Here is a 19651-nt window from a genome sequence, read left to right as displayed (position 1 = left end):
TTTAAGCATTCTTTTATAAAATTTTTGGGTTTAAAAAAATTATTTAACAAACGTTATATGTTACAGTGGGTTAGATAATTGTATGATTGTTACGTATACAAACTTATATAATGTAAAAAAAACACAGAATCATTTAAATAAATAACGAGACACTTATAAAATGCGCACGCGCAACACTAAAATCCGTAGCATATGTGAGGTTATAATATCTTATGAACTCGTCCGTTTAATATGCTCATAATAAATATGCTTTTTGGTTCCTTAATGTATTTATATATTTTGCCCGTTTTAGATATATGTGACGGCGCAACAAAGGAAATGAGCGCGTGTGCAGAGGAAACGGACGTAGCTGTCAAGAAGGCGGTACAGTTCTGCGCGAGTATCTTCAGCAAAGACAAGTTTAGGAAGTGCTCTAAGGTAGTGTGGTTTTTTTTATAGAACTGGGGGCAAACAGGCAGGACTCTTGCTCACCTGATGTTAAGTGATACCGCCGCCCATGGACACTCAATGCCAGAGCTCCAAAGTTCGGACATATAATATTCGTATAAGACAATAAAATGTAATCATTAAATATATGTTTAAATATATTAATTATATCGAGGAAATTATTTTGGAAACTGATATTTTTTGCTAAACACATGTAGTTAATAATTGATTGACTTAAACGCATATGCTACACGTAACTTTGTTAATAAGTTCGGTTCCTGTTGAAACTATAAAACAATTGTTTAGTATTGGGAACAGTATTGATGAAACTTTTCGTCTAGGTAATGGATGTAAGTCAGCTGCTAGAAGCATGCCAGTGGGACTACTGCGCCTGTACAGAAAGCTTAAGTAAGTTTTTGAAGTGAAACTTCTTTCGGCGAATTAGGATAGTTTTTTTTAAGGATGAAACGTCACGAAGGTGTGCAACGTTTTTGGCGAAGAAAAGGGAGAGAGCGATTGAGACACTCTATTGGTTGATGTATTCGTTTAGTAGTTTCATATTAGAACTTTAGATGGCAATTCTGTCGCTAAACGTCTTGTGTAGTAAACGCAGATTTTTTATTTATTTTATATTATCATTAGCACAGTGTGCAAACAAAAATAAATTATAATAATTAGTATTACTATTACTTGTTTTAAAAATGGCAATAAAAGTAAAATCATTTATATAAAAAAGTTTATTGAAGTTTACTGTATTTTTGACAAGAAATTAACAAAACAGTATATAATATAGAAATGCATGTAACGTTACCCAAGTAAATCTCAACAATGACTAAAGAAAAATGCGCGGATCGGCCGAGTAAAAATATTTTCATGAGCCTCATAAAATATTAAAAAATAAAAATTATCTATTTCGAACAACTATTGACAGTAGTAGTCAAATTACTACATTGTTCTTGAATTATAAATACAATATTCACTATAGGTGCAGAAGAATGCGCATGCCGAACAGTAGCCGTATATGCTAAGGAATGCTTGAGACATGGAGTTGAGGAGATGCGGGCCTGGAGGGACTCAGAGACCTGTCGTAAGTCTAATCGGTCTTATACATAAAAATTAAAATAAAAAAGGTCAAGGGTCCAAAACTATGTTAGAATTCAGATGTTAAAGATATGTTTTAACTGTTTTTTTTTAAAGAAAACAGTTCAAAAATAGTATTGTCTTTTATTAACATAACTTTTACACATTTAATAAAACACTTTTTTACGGATTATAGTTATGTATTATTGTATTTAAACTTATAATTATTTGGACATAATTTTAAATTTAAACCGACGTTTCGCGTGCTTTACAGCGTGCGTGGTCACGGTGGTCGGTTTAAATTTAAAATTATGTCCAAATAATTATAAGTTTAAATACAATAATACATAACTATAATCCGTAAAAAAGTGTTTTATTACAGTTCAAAAATTCTTATTTCAAAAAAATTGTTACGTCGTAATTTTATTTCGAAAATCGAATGATCATTTGACGTTTGACATTTGATCACAGCGCCAGTTCGTACCTAACTAGTATATGAACGTATAGCGTAAGAGCCAAGCAATCCACAAATATTGACATAACTATTTTGTTACAGCCATGAACTGTCCCGCCGGTAAAATCTACCGTTCATGTGGACCTGATACCCAACCCAGCTGTGCTTTCCCATACGCTGCGCCGCTGAACGATTCTTCGTGCGTGGAAGGTTGCTTCTGTCTTGAAGGTTTTCTTTTGGAAGGAGGAAAATGTGTGCAAAAGAGCGAGTGCCCTTGTAGAGCTAGGAACCAGATCTTCCCACCGGGAGCTGTAGTTCCCAAGAGCTGTAACACTTGGTAAGTCTTTTTGGATGATCTGCTATAGTTAATTATTTATGGAAAAAAGGAAAAATCGTGACAGTTCCACTTTAGTAGTATTATTATAATTGACTAATATGATTTAAAAAGTTAAATAGAGAAGCTAACAAAGATTAACAATTATATAATAAATATATTGTTCATATTTTTTTAATATATTATTATGTTCCACTGCTCAAAAGTAGAGATGCAAATTGCTTTGGAAGTTACAAAGCAAGACAAACTTGCCTGTAATTTTTTTTTATATCATGGCTTAATTACCTACTAAAGAAATCATTACAATTAAATCATGCCTTATTTTATATGAATATTTTTATTCTTTCCCTTCAAGTACATGCCAAGCAGGCGAATGGATTTGTACGCAAACTCCGTGTGGTGCACGTTGTGGTGCCGTTGGAGATCCCCATTACACAACGTTTGACGGACTGAGATACGACTTTATGGGCCATTGCACATATACCCTGCTCAAAGCTGACAATTTGACCATTGAAGTTGAAAATGTCGCCTGTCTAGGGTCTATTACTGAGGTAATGTTTTATATTTGTTGAACTTGTGATGATTTTTTATTAAATTTAGATTATGTTAGACATTTTTTAATTCTTAAATTCTAATCAATTATTGATCAAACTATAAAAAAGTTTTCTTTAAGTTTTTAAAAGTTTCAGTTTTTATTTGTTCCTTTTATTTTATATTTACATAGACTTATATAGACTCCATGTACGTCGACACTTATCACGGGCGTCAATCACAGGATCTGTGGACGAAAAAATTGTGACCTTATGTTCTACATTCACATATTTTATTGTATTTTTTTCATCAAATAAATGGATAATGAGATATTTATAAACTCTAACACAAGCCCGAAAGACAAGATAAAAAACTGTTTAGATAGAAAATATGGGTTTAGTAGATACATAATTTGTTAAATTTTTTGTATATGGTAAATTAACATTGACTCTTCGATAAATTCAGGAGAAATCAAAATAATCATGAAACAAAAATATTATAAGTACGAATTACCTAAGTCAACAAAAATATTTTTAATTTCTAGGCTATGAATCTAGCTCCATACAAGGGTGAAGGCAAGCCATCATGTACGAAAGCTGTAAGCCTTTCTTATAAGGGAGCGAATATTCATATGAAACAAGGCGGGTTTATTCTGGTCAATGGGAAGGAAATATCGTCACTTCCTGTCACAGTCGGAGATATAAGGATACGGGCAGCCTCGTCTTTGTTTATCATTAGTGAGACCTCTTATAATATTTTTATCATAGTTTATATATTGAATATAAATAAAAAAGTACAAATCTTACTTAACCACCTGAAGCATAGATAATACAGGTTTTATGTATTATGATACTTTTAAACACGGGGTAGTTATTAGAATGGGATTCAATAATAGAGAATGGAACATGGTGTTGAGTATGTAAAAGGTTTCGTTCGGTTGTGTTTGGTCAAATGGACGTGTCATTTCGTACTGGACTAGACATGCTATTGATCAATTACAATATAGATATAGGATGTTAGTTAGCAGTTATGGGTCGATAAGCCGGATTATATGTCCCTGATTGTGTGTACTGAGTACGTGTTTGATTGATATATTGGAGCTGTTGATATGTAATAAAGGTGCTTTAGAATTATTAATATACATAAAGAAGTATTTGGACATTGAAGAGCAAGTACTAGGTATTAGTACTGATATACTGTTATCACGCAAACAGTGTTAGCTTTTTTTATAGCAATAATGACTTTTCAGTTCAACTGCCGATCAAGGTAGACTTATGGTGGGATGGCAATACAAGAGTATTCGTCGATGTTCCTCCCACATTCACTGATAAAACGGCTGTAAGTGAATATTTTAAAATACGTATACCTAACTAGTATGCCAGTTTTATTTCTTTTGTCTCAGAAATTTCCGAATGTCTGTGTCTTAATTAAAAACATGTTTCAGGGTCTATGTGGAACATTTAACCTGAACCAGAAAGACGATTTTCTCACTCCCGAGGGCGATATAGAACAAACGGCTCTAGCGTTTGCAAACAAATGGAAGACTCGCGAGTTCTGCGATGATACTGCGATAGTCGAGCCAGAGCATCCGTGTAAAGCTAATGTTGAGAATAAGGCCGCCGCTGAACAGTATTGTGCGAAACTAAAGACGAAGCTCTTTGAATGTAAGTTCATTGAAACTAATGATGTGCTTATTACAGACTTGTGAATTTCTATATGTGTTTTAAACGTTTTATAGGCCAACTTTAAGAAATCTCAAAGTCTAATAGTATATGGAAAAACTTCCCTGGCAGGGGAGTAGATCGAGAAAAAAATTATAATTTTAAAAATATTTAAAAAAAATCTTAATATTTTTAATGTTTAACTCTGTTAAGCCTACTTAAAGTATTGTTATGTAACAATATTTAATCAAATTTATCTAAATTAACAGCGTGCCACTGGTACGTGGACGTTGAGCCGTACTACGAGGCGTGCGTCTACGATATGTGCGCGTGCGACGGAGATGTATCGCGCTGCCTTTGCCCCATATTGGGAGACTATGCTATGGTCTGCGCTAAAGCTGGCATCATGATACAGTGGAGATATAATGTTAAGGAGTGTGGTAAGTTTTAACATTAAGATTTCTTTGATTATTTATCGTATTATAAATATATTTTTTTTATTATTGTTTTCTTTACTAAGGGTTGCCTGAAAGCGATAGCTTGGTCGCCCGTTGCGCCATGTTTTTAATTTTTTTAAGTTATTTAATGCTGTGTAAGTAAAAAAGTGTAAATAACTTTTATTCAAATAATGTAATTAAAGGTCTTTTAAACATATATTTAAGCGTTTGAAGACTTGTTATTATATATTAATACATATAGATTAAAGAAACATCTTTCATATAATTATATTGTGTAGGAACTTTTGTCTAGCTTTTGCAAAATTGCACTGTTTTAATAAAATATATTCGTCTCTTTCTATCAATTGTGTTTACGCTGCGATTTAAAGTGACTAATTTTCTGACGTTAATTGTCAAGTTTAGGTGAGTATATGGTTTTTTTGTAGAACTGCAATGTACGGGTGGGCAGGAGTACACAGTTTGCGCGGATAGTTGTCTACGTACTTGCTCTGATTTGGCGCTCTCGACTACGTCACAATGCAAGCCATGCTGTGTTGAGGGATGCGCTTGCCCACCGGGACAGGTGACTTACAAAATAGAATATAGAAATAATAGATAAAAACGTATATGTATAGTTAACAATTAAGAAATAAAATTACTTAAAAAAACACGACTACACCAAATTAACTAGGTACACTAAATGATATAAAAAATAAATATTTTTTATACAGCACATACCTACACGTCAAAATAATAGATACAAACTTCAACTTCTTCTTTTCTGATGAAAACCAGATATCCTTCGTCACATAGATTTTCAGTTTGTTCTTGGTTCCTGGATTCCTGAAATATTTCTGGTTCCAGGTATGGCTTGGGAGAAGAACAGAAAATCCCCGTGGCACTATAAATTTTTAGTCATGACATTAAATTTCTGTATCTGTTTCGTGATCATGTTTTGTTTCTTATAGCTAAGTAGATGATCAGCCTTCTATGCCTAATACACGCTGGTAAGACATGTATGTATATTTCACCGTTCCAGCGAGCATATAGAAACAAAAGTCATGACCTCAGGGATACCACTGGAACTCTCTAGCCACAAACCCAAATCATATGTAGACTGGTTTCAATACCAAAAACGGCTCCTTTTAAAATTCAAATTAAATTTCTATTCCGATTTTCAATTGTCTCATAAAATGTTTTACTTTTATTTTAGATAGGTGTTTTGTATCATTATTTACCAGACGAACAAACCATTATTAAAATTAAAACTTATTAAATTATTTCTCGCACATAACCTTTTGTTAAAGATTATTACTATTTTAGATATATGAACATTTCTATATTCTTTCTTTAGGTATTGGATAATAATAACGAATGTGTACCAACTGGCCTGTGTCCATGTTACCACAAGGGAATGGAGTTCAAATCTGGGTATAAAGAAGTTCGCGCTGGGAGACGAGAGCGTGAATTATGGTAAATATGACTTACGTGGGTAACACTGAAAATGTTTAAAACTGGCCAGTTAGAAACATTGCCAATGAAAACTTTTTCAGGATTTAAATTTTAGAACTCCTTGGTAGCTTAATGTATATTGCATTCATTTGTCATTTGTTTTTCGGAATTGGCGGCAAATCTTAAACTCTTGTAACCCGTGAAAATGAACCTAACGCGAAAAACTTTTCGGTCAATGATTTATTGTGACTTTCCTTGTTGTGGCTTACTCGACAACAAAGCTATGATAGGCTGCGATTAGATATTTTCGATCGAAGCGATTCTTAATGAAGCTCCATCTCGTGCCACAATTTACAATTGGTTTAACAAGCAAGCTCAATGATGATCTGCGTGAGGGACGTCACTGTGTTGGTAAGGATGTGCTATATAATTGATAAAAATTATTTCATTAGCACGTGTGTGGGTGCGAAATGGGAATGTGTGCCAGCAACACCCGCGGACATAGAAGCGTACCCGCCAGCTGAGGACCTTCGCAGTAACTGTAGTTCTGCAAACAATATGGACTTCACCACTTGCCTTGTTGGACAGCCACTTACATGCAAGGTATGTTATTTTCGTTACCATAGCCAATTTTTTTTCGTTAGTTAGTTTTTCTGTAGTTCTAAAACAACATGTATGCTTATATATAAGGAAATATTACGTTACAAATTTTACAAAGATGTACGTGAATTATATTAGAATATAGAAATTACAAACAAACAAGTAAAAACACATAGGATAACAAAAATTAAGGGTAAAAAGGAAGAATGTATCGCATATTTAATATTTTCTATAAAATTGAGAAAGGTTTTGTGTTTTTGTTTCTTCTTTTGTGGTTGTTGCCTTATAAAGGATATTTTTTCTTTCTTTTATATTTTCTTTAATATTTTTATATTATAATAACAAATTAGTTTTTAGGAATTGTCTTCTTTGATGTACTGCGTATTAAAACTTAGAAAAAAACAATTAATATTTCGATACTTCACTTCCTAAACTTGTACTCTGGCACAGCACCCGATCGTGACTTACTTAGAAATTAATCTAAATCGTAAAAGCAGTAAAACATACACTTATAACTAAGATAAATAGAAGATCTTATCAGTTATTTTAATACGTCAAATATTTACCGTCACATTAATATTTGATCACATTTTTATCATGTTGTAGATAAATAAATAAAAAAATGTATTTACTTTCTAAACAAACCGTATTGATTATTATTTATGTTTAACAGATTTCTTGGACAGATATTTAGTCATAATCTCGATAGATTTTCCAAACCAAATCATAATTTATATTAATGTTTACATAGAATATTTGACCAATACCGAGGCGTTATCGCTTTATTCCTTAATCCCACAAGTAACAGCCGATAAATATATTATTTAACGTTATCAGCATAAATAATCGGCATTGTAATAAAATATGGTTTAATCACTACATATTATAAAACAAAGTCGCTTTCTCTGTCCCTATGTCCCTTTGTATGCTTAAATCTTTGAAACTACGCAAAGGTTTTTTTAATAGATAGAGTGATTCAAGAGAAAGGTTTATATGTATAATAACATCCATTAAATAGTGGAGAAGTACTGTTATTTTTGAGGTTTCTAATGTGATGTCGTAAATAATTACATTTTTTCCGCTTACATTGCAAACGCAGACTGAACCCTACGAGTTTTATCAAAATAATGTACTAAGTATTGTACACATTGAAAAGGTCTACAGAAAAGTCCATGATGGTATATGTCTATCTCTTATGGATAACCCACAATAACTTTTTTTTGTCATTTACTCTTCGCTCGCTAGTATCGTATAATTAATAGCCAATGTTTCGGGTTTTATTGAACTATGACATCCATTATCAGGATATTGATCTTTTCCACCTCAAAAAGAAAGATGTACTTGCAAAAGCGAGAAGACTCTGATTAGTAGTTTTAAATTCTAAAGTGTTATTTGTTATTTATAAATGTTAAATTTCAGTTTACTTTAGTAGTTGTTTTTTAAATCTATCTTTTTCTATTAATGTTTTCTGTTTTATATACATATATTGTTTATCTATTTTGGCATTCTGTACTGTCTTTGTGTTTTGTCTTATAATATGTATAAGTATAGAATACTTATAATTAAATAAATATATAGTAAAACTTGCTTGGATATATCTCTTCGGTGATGACCTGTATGAATTTTTTAAACAATAAAATTACAGAACATGCATCTACCCCAATCGGTAACTACAGAAGAATGTCGTCCGGGTTGCCAGTGCAAAAAGGGTTATGTACTCGAAAGCACAACGAAGAAGTGTGTGGTGCCAGAAAGTTGCCCATGCCATCATGGTGGCAGAAGTTACCCCGATGGACACACAATGCAGGAGGAGTGCAACACTTGGTTTGTATTTTAATCCATAATATAGATGTCAATTAACTATATCTGTGCGTATCTGTATTTAAATTATAAATATTATCATATGGTATTTTTTTTGATTACATAACATTTTATGAATCTAGTTTTTACTTACTGGAAATACATCTATATATTATCTATGCAAATATTAAATAATTTTAATAGCTTTTTGTTTTAAAAAGCACGAAGAAAAATTTAAATAAATCTCATTCTAAAAAGTTTGGAGGCGCCGGGTATCGATCCCGGTACCTCTCACATGCTAAGCGAGCGCTCTACCATCTGAGCTACGCCCCCGATATTCATATCACCAAATATATATATAACAATATAATTTGCTAAATATCAACAGTCGGCATACTCGCAAAACACCTTTCACTTACGTCAACAGACTGGTTATAATTGATTCATTAGTCGCCATTCATAAAGATATTTATTACACAATGCCTAAAATGAGGCTTTAACTACTGTTTATAGTTGACTATATTAAGGTGCCTACATATTGATTGTACCGTCCCCAATGGGATAGATCATATATTACATAAGCCGTCAGTGCCAACTACCCATAGGAAACATTGTTCCGCCAGAGTCTAATATCTACATTCTACAGCTATAATCTTTGTTATGTTTTACCATGAAATGCGCTAACCAAGTTATTTCGTCTGATAAATATATATACGATTTCTCGACGTTAGCCACTGGGGACTTCGGGCCGTGATAGATAGGAAACGCAGCACCTTCCAACATTCACTAATCATTGAGTTTTACGACACTATCCGCGACGGAGCTCATATCTTACGATACGTTTATAGAACACATCTATTGTATTTCGACTTTGATTGGGATATAATACTTATGACCTACTTACGAAAAGAACATATCAATCAAATAACCAACGCCCCATCGGATTGTTACGGAATTTCTATAAATTATTTTAGTAACAGAATTTATTCTTAAACGACCGGTAAACGACTCGCGAGCCCTATAGCTCTGTCCATGGGCCGCGGTATCATTTAAGATCAGGTAATCCTACTGCCCGTTTGCCAACTCTTCTATAAAATTTTTTTTTCCACGAATCCTAAATTAATTTAAAATGCGATTACAGTTTCTTTATTTCTTCTCGCGTGTAGATTCCCTGCCTTTTACTTGAAACTGGCATACAGCCATTGCCATAAAATTAAAAAAAAATGCGATTACTAGGATGTATTTCTTCCAGCACCTGTGAGAGTGGGAAGTGGGCCTGTACCAAGCAGCAATGCTCAGGAGTTTGTACGGCCTGGGGAGACTCACATATGATCACATTCGACGGATCAGAATTCGACTTTGAAGGCGTGTGCACGTATCTACTAGCTAAGGGTGTGTTGGACGGACAAGATGGCTTCAGCGTAGAAATTCAGGTATGACGAAGACTGACCAATTGTACTGTTGTATCTAAATTGCTGTTCTAAGGAAACTGAAATAATAATCTAGTTAAAACGATAAAATAACACAGATTTCCGAATAATTTAGTAGTTTCTTTGAGTCGCATTTGATTTTTTTTAAATATGTTTCGGATTTTTTACCTCCAATGTTTTTTTGCTGTGTATGATTTATGGGCCGTTAGTCACTGTTCTTTATTTGAATTACCTATGTACATAAAATAAGATCGCAATTATAATAATAATAATTTTGCTGATATATTTTATCAACATCCATATATATCAAGTATATCTAGTAAGTAAATAGCAGTAAATCGGATATATTGCATACTTGTTCTTTAGCCCTGAAACGAAATAAAAAAATATATTTGGAGGCGCCGGGTATCGATCCCGGTACCTCTCACATGCTAAGCGAGCGCTCTACCATCTGAGCTACGCCCCCGGTACATAATGAGTCGAAAGAGTGCAAGAGATTGAAAGTAATTCATAATACGTTGCGTAAATTATTGTGCCTACGTGTCAAAAATTATGTATGAACGTCCGAGTTTCACATCGTGATAATATGAATGTTTTATATAGCTTGCATTTTAGCATTCTTTGCTTTACCATTGTTCGTTCGTTTATTCGTTTTCTAACTGTCAAACATTCTCGAATTCTTAACCTTATTTTTGGTTTGCTTCGTTATACACTTCGTTCGTAATACAAATTTTTATTTTATAAATTTGAATAAAGGATTCATAATATTTCTACACGGCCGATCGTTACATTTGATTGGGATGGACCGTTAAAATTTTCAATTTAATTATATGTTTGCTTTTTAAATTATTAGTTATGCCCTCCATAAAAACTTCTTGAGATGAGGGTGCATCGACACGACTTTTTTAAGGCAAAGTGTTAGTTACCTAATATTAGTCTAACCTCTCTCATTATTCCCTTGCCAATTTTATCCTTACGACTGAACATTTTGTGCCTTCATGTTACGGATTTGAGAACATGAGATTTGATTATAGACGATATATCTACATACATCGTACGTTATCAGAGCTACAACACTTGTGTGTGATCTATTTTGAGCGAACTATTTTTACACGAGTTTCGTAATAACTCATTTCGCAGCTATTGTTCCCTTGACTTGGGCTTAACGCTTATAGCTAAGGTCTTGGGATCGATTACAGTTGAACTCTGGCTGTGACAAATAGATTTTTGGATCAACATCTCACATCTATAGGCTGTATATAAAATATTTGATAATAATTTAAATAATACTGTGAAGGCGATTGTATTGCCCATGAAAACACGATGGTCACAATGCGACGTAAAAAGCAAGAGATAATGTTATAAATTTATCTTTATATCTGAATTATTAAAGAAGTTACATGCGACTTTCAATTTATATAAAATAAAGTTGTTTATTTTTTTGTTAGACAATACTACTCGTATATACCTATATATATAATATTTGTAAATTTAAAAAGATAGTTCATAGTAAATACTTGTAACCTTAATTACTAATTTAATTGATTAATGTATATGTATATACATGTGTGTGTGTGTATGTATATATATATTTTTTCCTTTATTTTTTATTTTTTTGTCATTCGGTTTGATATGTGTATGTTGTTTAGTTGATATTTAGTGTAAATGCTGTGTACAGATATAACTGGAAGTCAGATTTTTAAATGTTGTTTAGTATGTAATAATTTTATGTATGTAGTCAGTCTGTTTTCTGTTTTTGTACCTTAATGTGAAAATAAAATAAAAATAAAAAAATATACCTAATATTAACCAACCTCTCAAGTATTCACTATACTTGAAAGAATTAAAAGTTTTTATACGTATCTCATTATACAGAATGTTCCTTGTGGTACAACTGGAGCGTCATGCTCCAAGGCATTAACGCTTAAAGTTGGAAGTGGTGGCGCTTCTGAAGAAGTCGTCACACTTGCGAAGAACACACCTCTACCTGATGGCAAGAACTTGAAGAGGTGAGTATTTCATTATTAAAACATAAATAAATATACTAGTTCCTCTGTTATTTTTCACAAAATAGATGTCATTCAAAAAAAATGTGAAATTGTGTGTGTATGTGTGTGAGTAACATTTTTAATTTGTCCTATGTCGAACGAAACGACATTTATCGATTTCATTTTTAACTTTTCTATTAAAAGTCTCCTACAAGTACGAGCACAATATTGGTTTTAGTTTTTGAATCGCATTTATAACACATTCAATAAAGTAAGTGCAAAGAACCTATGATCGAAAGTGTTTATAATAAATCACAAAAATGTAGTATGTATTATATATGTAGTATATATTACAGAATTAAAATTCGCACAGCGGGTGCGTATACGTTCCTGGACGTACCATCTGCGGGCGTGAGCGTGCAATGGGACCGCGGTCTTCGTGCCTATGTGAAACTAGATTCTATGTGGCGTAATAGGGTAAAGTAATTTGTTAATAAGATGTATAGTTAACAACAGGAATAATTAACAGATTTATACAATTTTCAACTAAATTATTGTAAATTAACGAGTTTAAATGTTAAGTAAATTTAATATTGAATGCACGTGTTTTATTAATTGTAGTAAACAATTCAGTCAATTGACTGTCTAAAACTGTCTAAATCAGAATAGTTCAGATAAAATGTGATTTTAAAATTGTTAGTATTCGTTAAATCTATTAATAGATGCCATCTTTTAAAAAAATTAAAATAAATGTTTAAATAATTTTTCAGGTGAAAGGCCTCTGTGGAAATTACAATGGCGATACCCGAGATGATTTCCAGACGCCCTCTGGCGGTGGTCTTGCAGAAACATCTCCACTTCTCTTCGCCGATTCCTGGAAACTAAAAGCAACATGTCCAAAAGCCGTTGAAGTTACTGTAAGTAATATTTTTATCGGTTTTATCTATAAAAATCTACAATCATTTTGTTTACACGTTTTTTTTATAACATACTATTGTTTGGCGGTTTAACATATTTTTGAAGTTGAATTCAATAGTTCGTCTTTTGTTTTCGAATATGAAATTCAAATAACAATGTTTGACTGATATATAAATTTAAAATACAAGAAAATTAGAAGAAAACTTGAATGTTTACTATTATTAATATAAAATATATATCATAAAATATTGAATCAAATCCGTAGGATCATTGCAAAGATCGACCCCATCGCAAAGAATGGGCATCGTCAACTTGTGGGGTACTAAAAATGTATCCATTCACAATGTGCCACAGTGAGGTACCTGTAAGTGGGTTCGTATCGCGTTGTGAAGCGGACGCGTGCGCGTGCGACTCTGGTGGAGATTGCGAGTGTGCGTGCGCGGCGATCGCAACGTACGCGCACGCGTGCAACGCCAGGGGCGTACACGTTAAGTGGCGCCATCAGGAGTTGTGTCGTGAGTAGTTATTTTAACATAGTTAAATGATAATAAAAGAAAAATGCATTTAGCGATTCTTTGGTGACACGAAGTTGTCTTTAATCAGGTAAATATATAATAAAGCACAGCAACATTCCCAATAACTAAATTTCGGTACTTGTATAATAAGTATGTTATTAATAAAGTTTTATTATTTTTGTTATAAAGTAGTTTAGAGATAAATAAAACTAAATTAATAAATTTATCAAAAGCTTTTTCGCCTTCAAAGAATCTATATTTTACATTTTATTTCTATCACATATCGGTATAAACTTGGTATAGACATTTCTGGATATGTTGTGAGAAATAAGTTTCATACTTAAACACAAAACTAGGTGATTCCAGAATTGTACTCCGTCCATTTCTGTTATTTCTAATTTCTATTTTAAACATTATTGATATTTTGGTGTAATGTATATGCAATAATAATAATAATAATAATTTTAGCTATGCAATGCGACGAAGAGTGCTCCAACTACAACGAATGTATCTCTGCGTGTCCACCTGAGACGTGTGACAACACACTTGACTACGCTGAAATTAAGGCAGTTTGCGAACAAGAAACTTGCGTTGAAGGTATAAAATTTTTCGAATATTATTTTGACTCTTTACCACGTTTATATTTTTATGTAATGTGTCCCATAGAGTTTATTTGTAATTTTTTACTTATAATTTTCCCAGCCATAATTATTTTTTTTCTAGCTGCCGTATTTTTTTAAATAACACATGTTACAGGCAGTATTCATATGGTCAATACATATCGTGATCCTTCAGATCTCGTCAATATAATCGATAATATTGAGCATAATATCATAGCTAGACATACAATCTAGTTTTTTGTGATCCATCAATAATTGTAGACTGTGAGTATGTGCGTGTTGATTTGGATGAGCACTCAGAGTAAAATGTGTGTATATTTTTGTGATTATTCCTATTATAAAAAAATCAGTTTCTGATTACGTATATATATTGTTTTAATGAACTTACCTTAAAGTATTAAGGAAAGTTAAAGTTTGGTATTATGCCATTACTGGCCTTACATTTATCGTCCATTTGTACGAACACGTCTACTCCGAAAAATGATCTTCTGACAACTGACGATAATAAAATCATTAGTGATATTGGATCGCGATATTTATTGACCGTCTGACCCCTGACTGTCTCGGAAAAAAATATTAGTTAGATGAAAGCGTATTAATGAAAGCATACAACATTATTTTTTACTTAAAAGGGTTTCCAATTCTTACACTTTGAAAAGAAAATGTACTTAAATGAATAAAGACTTTTTATTATTATTCAAAATTTTAAACATCTATTAATTTCAGGTTGCAAAGCAAACAAAACATGTCCAGAGGGTACAGTTTATTCAAATAGCAGCTTAAAGGAATGTGTTCCTCGGTCAAAGTGTAAACCAGTTTGCATGACCCTTCCCGACGGCACTGAGATATTGGAGGGAGAAGTCATAGAACAGGACACTTGTCACACTTGCAGATGTTCTAAGAAAGTTCGTGTTTGTACTGGACAGCCGTGTTCTACTGAAGCGGTAAGATTTTTTCAACAACAATTTGGTCCATTCATACGGCCTTATAAGCCAAAAATCGTTCTTAAAAGATGCTTTATATTGAAAAATTACGATTAATTATTAAAATTAGACTCTTCAACAATTCCATAAACAAGACCATTCCTATTTTCAATAAAAATTGTATTATGAAAAGCATACGTTTGGTTTGGTCTACATATATTTGTCATGACTTGACTTATTGTCTTATTACCCGTAGATAGGACAGAGACTCCAAGCGTTCGGTATTGAGACTATTTCAAGTCGCTCCAACTCTTTTTGGATCCCTTTGCCTCATCTGCAACTGTAGCTTGCGTAGCTTGATCTGTTGGCTAATCGGAGTGTCTCGGCAGCGCTCCCAATGTTGTTCGTTAGAGATCTTCTCGAGCTAGTAGATACCCAAAATATGGCAAAGACAGCGGTTGAAAAAGACTTGGAGCCGATGCAACAAGTCTTTAGTGGCCTTATCATAAATAAAAATAAAGTTATGGATTTTACCATGATTTTTCTTTAGAAATATATACGCGTTGCAGGATTGATTGGAGACTTTGGGGTTAGAACAATATCTTGTTAATTTAATCAAAACTAGAATTGGAACAATATACATAAAAAATGAAATAATTTCAGACAACCCCAGAACCAACATCGCCACCAGAAACAACGCCTCACGATGAAGCCTTCAGATGCAGTGATGGGTGGAGTGAATGGATAAATCGTGGCCCATCTGAGATCGGTCCCACCGGTGAATCTAAGGATGTTGAGCCATTGCCATTACCTAAAGAATTTGTAAGTATCATTCCCAATGTTGAAATATTTACGAAATATTTTGTTGTTTTCAAATTAATATTTTTATCATTTTAACTTTTATTACATCTTTAGAAAGTACCTAAATACTCTAGTCGTATCAAGATGATTTCGTCACCCAATTCAATAATCGTTGTATCCGTAATTAAATCAAAATTTCACCGTTTTTTGCGCAATAAACTATAACTTATATCTTGTTAGTGCTACATATGTTGGTCCTTCGAACCAGAACCTTATCCCCTCGGATATTTAGCCACACGGTTGGGTTCCATCCTTATGTGGTTGATGTCAATTGAAATCCCTCCCTGCGTCTGTTTTTCTAGAAAATGATGCCAATCAAAAAGAGACCATATAGGCATATTTTAGCCAGGCATGACTTACCAACTTAGCCAGGTATCACTTCCATTAAGTAAGGTGCAGGCAAACTGTCCTTGTATTAAAAAAATCGCCAAACCAAAAAAAATGTTTACAGTTAAGTGGTACGCCAATGTGCAAGCGAGACAACATGACAAAGATCGAATGTCGTACTGTTGGTGACCACAAAAGCCCGAAGGAAACTGGCTTAAACGTAGAATGCAGCTTAGAGAAGGGTCTTGTCTGCAGTGAACGGGAAAAGACTTGTCCGGACTTTGAGATACGCGTCTTCTGTCAATGTGAAGGTATATATTTACATATAATTAAAGGTATAATAAAATTGAAGGTTTATATTATCATTTATTAAAACTATTTTTATTTTATTTTAGCATTACCTTCAATTCTTGTGTACTGTTAGTACTTAATATTAAGTTGTAACTCTTTCTTATCTTATTTATCATATGGGTTTATATGAAAATGTACTCAAAAACTGTTGGACAGTTTTATTTTATAAGGCAAAGATAATCCTTATCGTAATGATTATTTTATAAATTATCAAGAAAAAAAAGTGACATGCCGTTTATGAAAAACAATTATATTATATTATGTAAAAAAATATTGTAGGTATGAATGCAGATATTTTTATGGATTAATAGTAATATACACTGCAACTATAACTTAATAATTTTAAAATATATTTCTTGCGATCCTGTCACATTAACAAACTTGCAGAAATATTCCAATGCTTGGACTCGACTCATCCGAACCACCCACATCCCACGGACTGCGGCAAGTTCTATGAATGTATTCCAAACCCTGGAATGCCCCAACCTCACGCTGTGCTGAAGGACTGTCCTCCGGGACTGATGTACCACTCTACCTTAATGGTATGTGACTGGCCGGCGGCTGTCATTGCCGATAGACCTGAATGCGGAGAAGAGACTACCGGTGAGTTTTTGAACTGCAATTCAAATAAGCTAAACTGCTATACCACTACTCCTTGAGTTGGTAAAATTTTGCGTTAAACTATATACGGGTATACGTTGTATACCCAACATATATAGTAAAGTATGTACAGTTGATCATGGTATATTGAAACCATTGTTATTTGTATTAATGTAGCAATAGTAGTTTTGTCAGGTGCGCGACAAACTCAAATAAAAAAGTGTGTGTGTACTTATATACGCGGAAGAAGTTATAGGACTTCTTTGGCGTATGGAAAAAAATAACTAAATCTATAGTAGTGATTAACGGTAAATGTTAAAATTAATAAAAAGATTTTATTTATATAAATAAATTATAGGTAAATACTATCACCGTCGTATATGAAATTGATTTAAAAACACCATAATAATATTTATTTATTTATACAGTTTAACGAAACACGAGTTCTAAATATAAAATTACTAGAATATAAATAAATAACTGCTAAATCGATAACTTGAACATAGTTATAGATTTTAATGCCATCTAGACCTAACTTTACGATGTCGAATTTAGGTGTTGGTGTGCGCGCGCATCGTAAAAATTCACTCATCATTTTTCTCCATCGCGCCAAAAGAAGTATAACTTCAACAATTCTTCAATTTGTTCCAATCTAATAACTAACCAGGTAGTCCATCTTTTAAATAAAAACTTCAACGTTCTCTCCATAACCATTGATATTATTTACTCTCGTACAGATGCCAAATTGCGTTGCAGCATTTCTTAAAATACTAGCGAACATAATCCAATATATTCACTAGATTTTTGATCATTGTCATTTGTCACCTTTCAATATCTAATAAACGTTTCATTTACAGTACCTTCAACAAAGATAGCCACAGAACCAACAACAGGTAAACTTTCATTTATGTTTAATGTCTTTAATCAGTCTGGTAATAATATTTATAAGTACCTATTTACCTTATTTTTATTTCGTATATTATGTGATATTTTTAGTAAGAACAACTCAAGCGACGTCAAGTACAGAATCCACCACAAGTATTTGTCCGCCGGGTCAAGTGTACAAAGAATGCGCGTACCCTTGCGACAAACTTTGTGATCACTTCAAACGTGCTCTGCAAGATAAAGGGCAATGCTTTATTGGAGAGGTAAGGTTTTTGTAACAAAAAATATGTTATATTTTAATATATAGTCTCGATTCTTATGGCAAATATGTTATATCTTATATTATTTTCAATGATTTTGTAAATCTACGAGTAGAATGTTTGGAAGAAAGTTCCCTCCAGTCTGGCAAGTAACATTCGATTTTTATATTTAGGTTACCTTTTCTACTTTTTATTATATGTTTTATAATGTAAATAAATATTTAAATATTTAATCATACGAAGAGGTATTTCTTATAGACTTATTCTTTATAAATAGAATGGTCCTTCGAGGATAGGTTTATGTATTTTATATTGATCATTAAATAGACTTCGATAGTTTATCAATTAAAAGTACGTTTTTGCCTTCGTATAACTTTAGCTTTTTTCAGAAATGTATAAGCGGCTGCGTAGACCAATCAGTCGATAATATGAAGTGTGAATTTGGATCCCTCTGGCGAGATGAGAAGACCTGTGTTCCTGTCAAAGATTGTACCTGTCAGTACGAGGGTAAAATTATAAAGGTATTTATATTGGTATATTTAAATATTTCCGTTAAAAAATGATTGCCCTAGTGGAATGAGCCGTATAGCTTGCAAGCATTTTAATAATATATCTTATATACTTTGTTTGAGTGCTTTTTTAAATTTAGAGTAGGCTCTTCACACTGCTTAAACCGTAATATTTGAAACATTTAAACAGTTACAATTTAAAAACGCCACAGTTAATTCACGACTTTTGTTTATAAGCCTTATGGTATTATTATTAATATTAATATAACATTTTACAGCCGGGTGGTGTCGTAGTAGTTGACGACTGTACAAAATGCCAATGTCTGGACAACGAACTTCACTGTGACTCCAGTGACTGCGTATCTATCATTGTTCCCATCAAGGGATCCACTCATTCACCAATGATCTTCCCTGAATCTCACAAATCGCCTTCTACCACTACAATATCCACTACAACCACTAGTTCCACCACTACTCCTGCCACTATTCCTACGGTACCTAGTACATCAACTAAAGCTCCTGATACGACACCAGTTCCTTCTACCACGGAAACGACAACTGTTTTCATACGATCTACAGTAACACCGCCACCAAAATGTAACCCAGATAAGTAAGTTCCTTATTATCTTAATGTGTATTGTAATATATCCTTCTACATTGTTTTTATTAATTTGATCGCTTGAATCTCG

The 19651-nt window shown here is 32.9% G+C and overlaps 1 protein-coding gene and 2 non-coding genes across 3 annotated transcripts in view; 1 reads left to right on the top strand and 2 right to left on the bottom strand.

Annotated features, from left to right (window-relative positions):
* The window catches only part of LOC110997392 (hemocytin), a 52089-nt gene that overhangs the window by 10359 nt on the left and 22079 nt on the right, over positions 1–19651 (top strand). The window contains exons 12-38 of the mRNA XM_022265532.2: positions 293–417; positions 768–834; positions 1412–1513; positions 2063–2297; positions 2650–2845; positions 3370–3562; positions 4075–4163; positions 4270–4489; positions 4756–4926; positions 5370–5506; positions 6278–6396; positions 6828–6978; positions 8621–8799; positions 10028–10208; positions 12081–12214; positions 12550–12670; positions 12964–13110; positions 13377–13626; positions 14095–14223; positions 14973–15190; positions 15833–15991; positions 16482–16668; positions 17096–17311; positions 18166–18201; positions 18305–18456; positions 18843–18974; positions 19241–19572. Coding sequence (XP_022121224.2) covers positions 293–417; positions 768–834; positions 1412–1513; positions 2063–2297; positions 2650–2845; positions 3370–3562; positions 4075–4163; positions 4270–4489; positions 4756–4926; positions 5370–5506; positions 6278–6396; positions 6828–6978; positions 8621–8799; positions 10028–10208; positions 12081–12214; positions 12550–12670; positions 12964–13110; positions 13377–13626; positions 14095–14223; positions 14973–15190; positions 15833–15991; positions 16482–16668; positions 17096–17311; positions 18166–18201; positions 18305–18456; positions 18843–18974; positions 19241–19572 — 4378 coding nt within the window. The remainder of the gene's footprint in view (positions 1–292; positions 418–767; positions 835–1411; positions 1514–2062; positions 2298–2649; positions 2846–3369; positions 3563–4074; positions 4164–4269; positions 4490–4755; positions 4927–5369; positions 5507–6277; positions 6397–6827; positions 6979–8620; positions 8800–10027; positions 10209–12080; positions 12215–12549; positions 12671–12963; positions 13111–13376; positions 13627–14094; positions 14224–14972; positions 15191–15832; positions 15992–16481; positions 16669–17095; positions 17312–18165; positions 18202–18304; positions 18457–18842; positions 18975–19240; positions 19573–19651) is intronic.
* On the bottom strand, positions 9036–9108 carry Trnaa-agc. Its single transcript has one exon. It is a non-coding gene; the product is annotated as a tRNA-Ala (tRNA).
* On the bottom strand, positions 10599–10671 carry Trnaa-agc. The gene has a single exon. It is a non-coding gene; the product is annotated as a tRNA-Ala (tRNA).

This window comes from Pieris rapae, chromosome 11, assembly GCF_905147795.1.
Source record: "Pieris rapae chromosome 11, ilPieRapa1.1, whole genome shotgun sequence".
In the NCBI taxonomy this organism is placed as follows: Eukaryota; Metazoa; Arthropoda; class Insecta; order Lepidoptera; family Pieridae; genus Pieris; species Pieris rapae.
The sequence above is the reverse complement of the archived record's forward strand: the minus strand, read 5'-3'. Positions and strand labels throughout refer to the sequence as shown.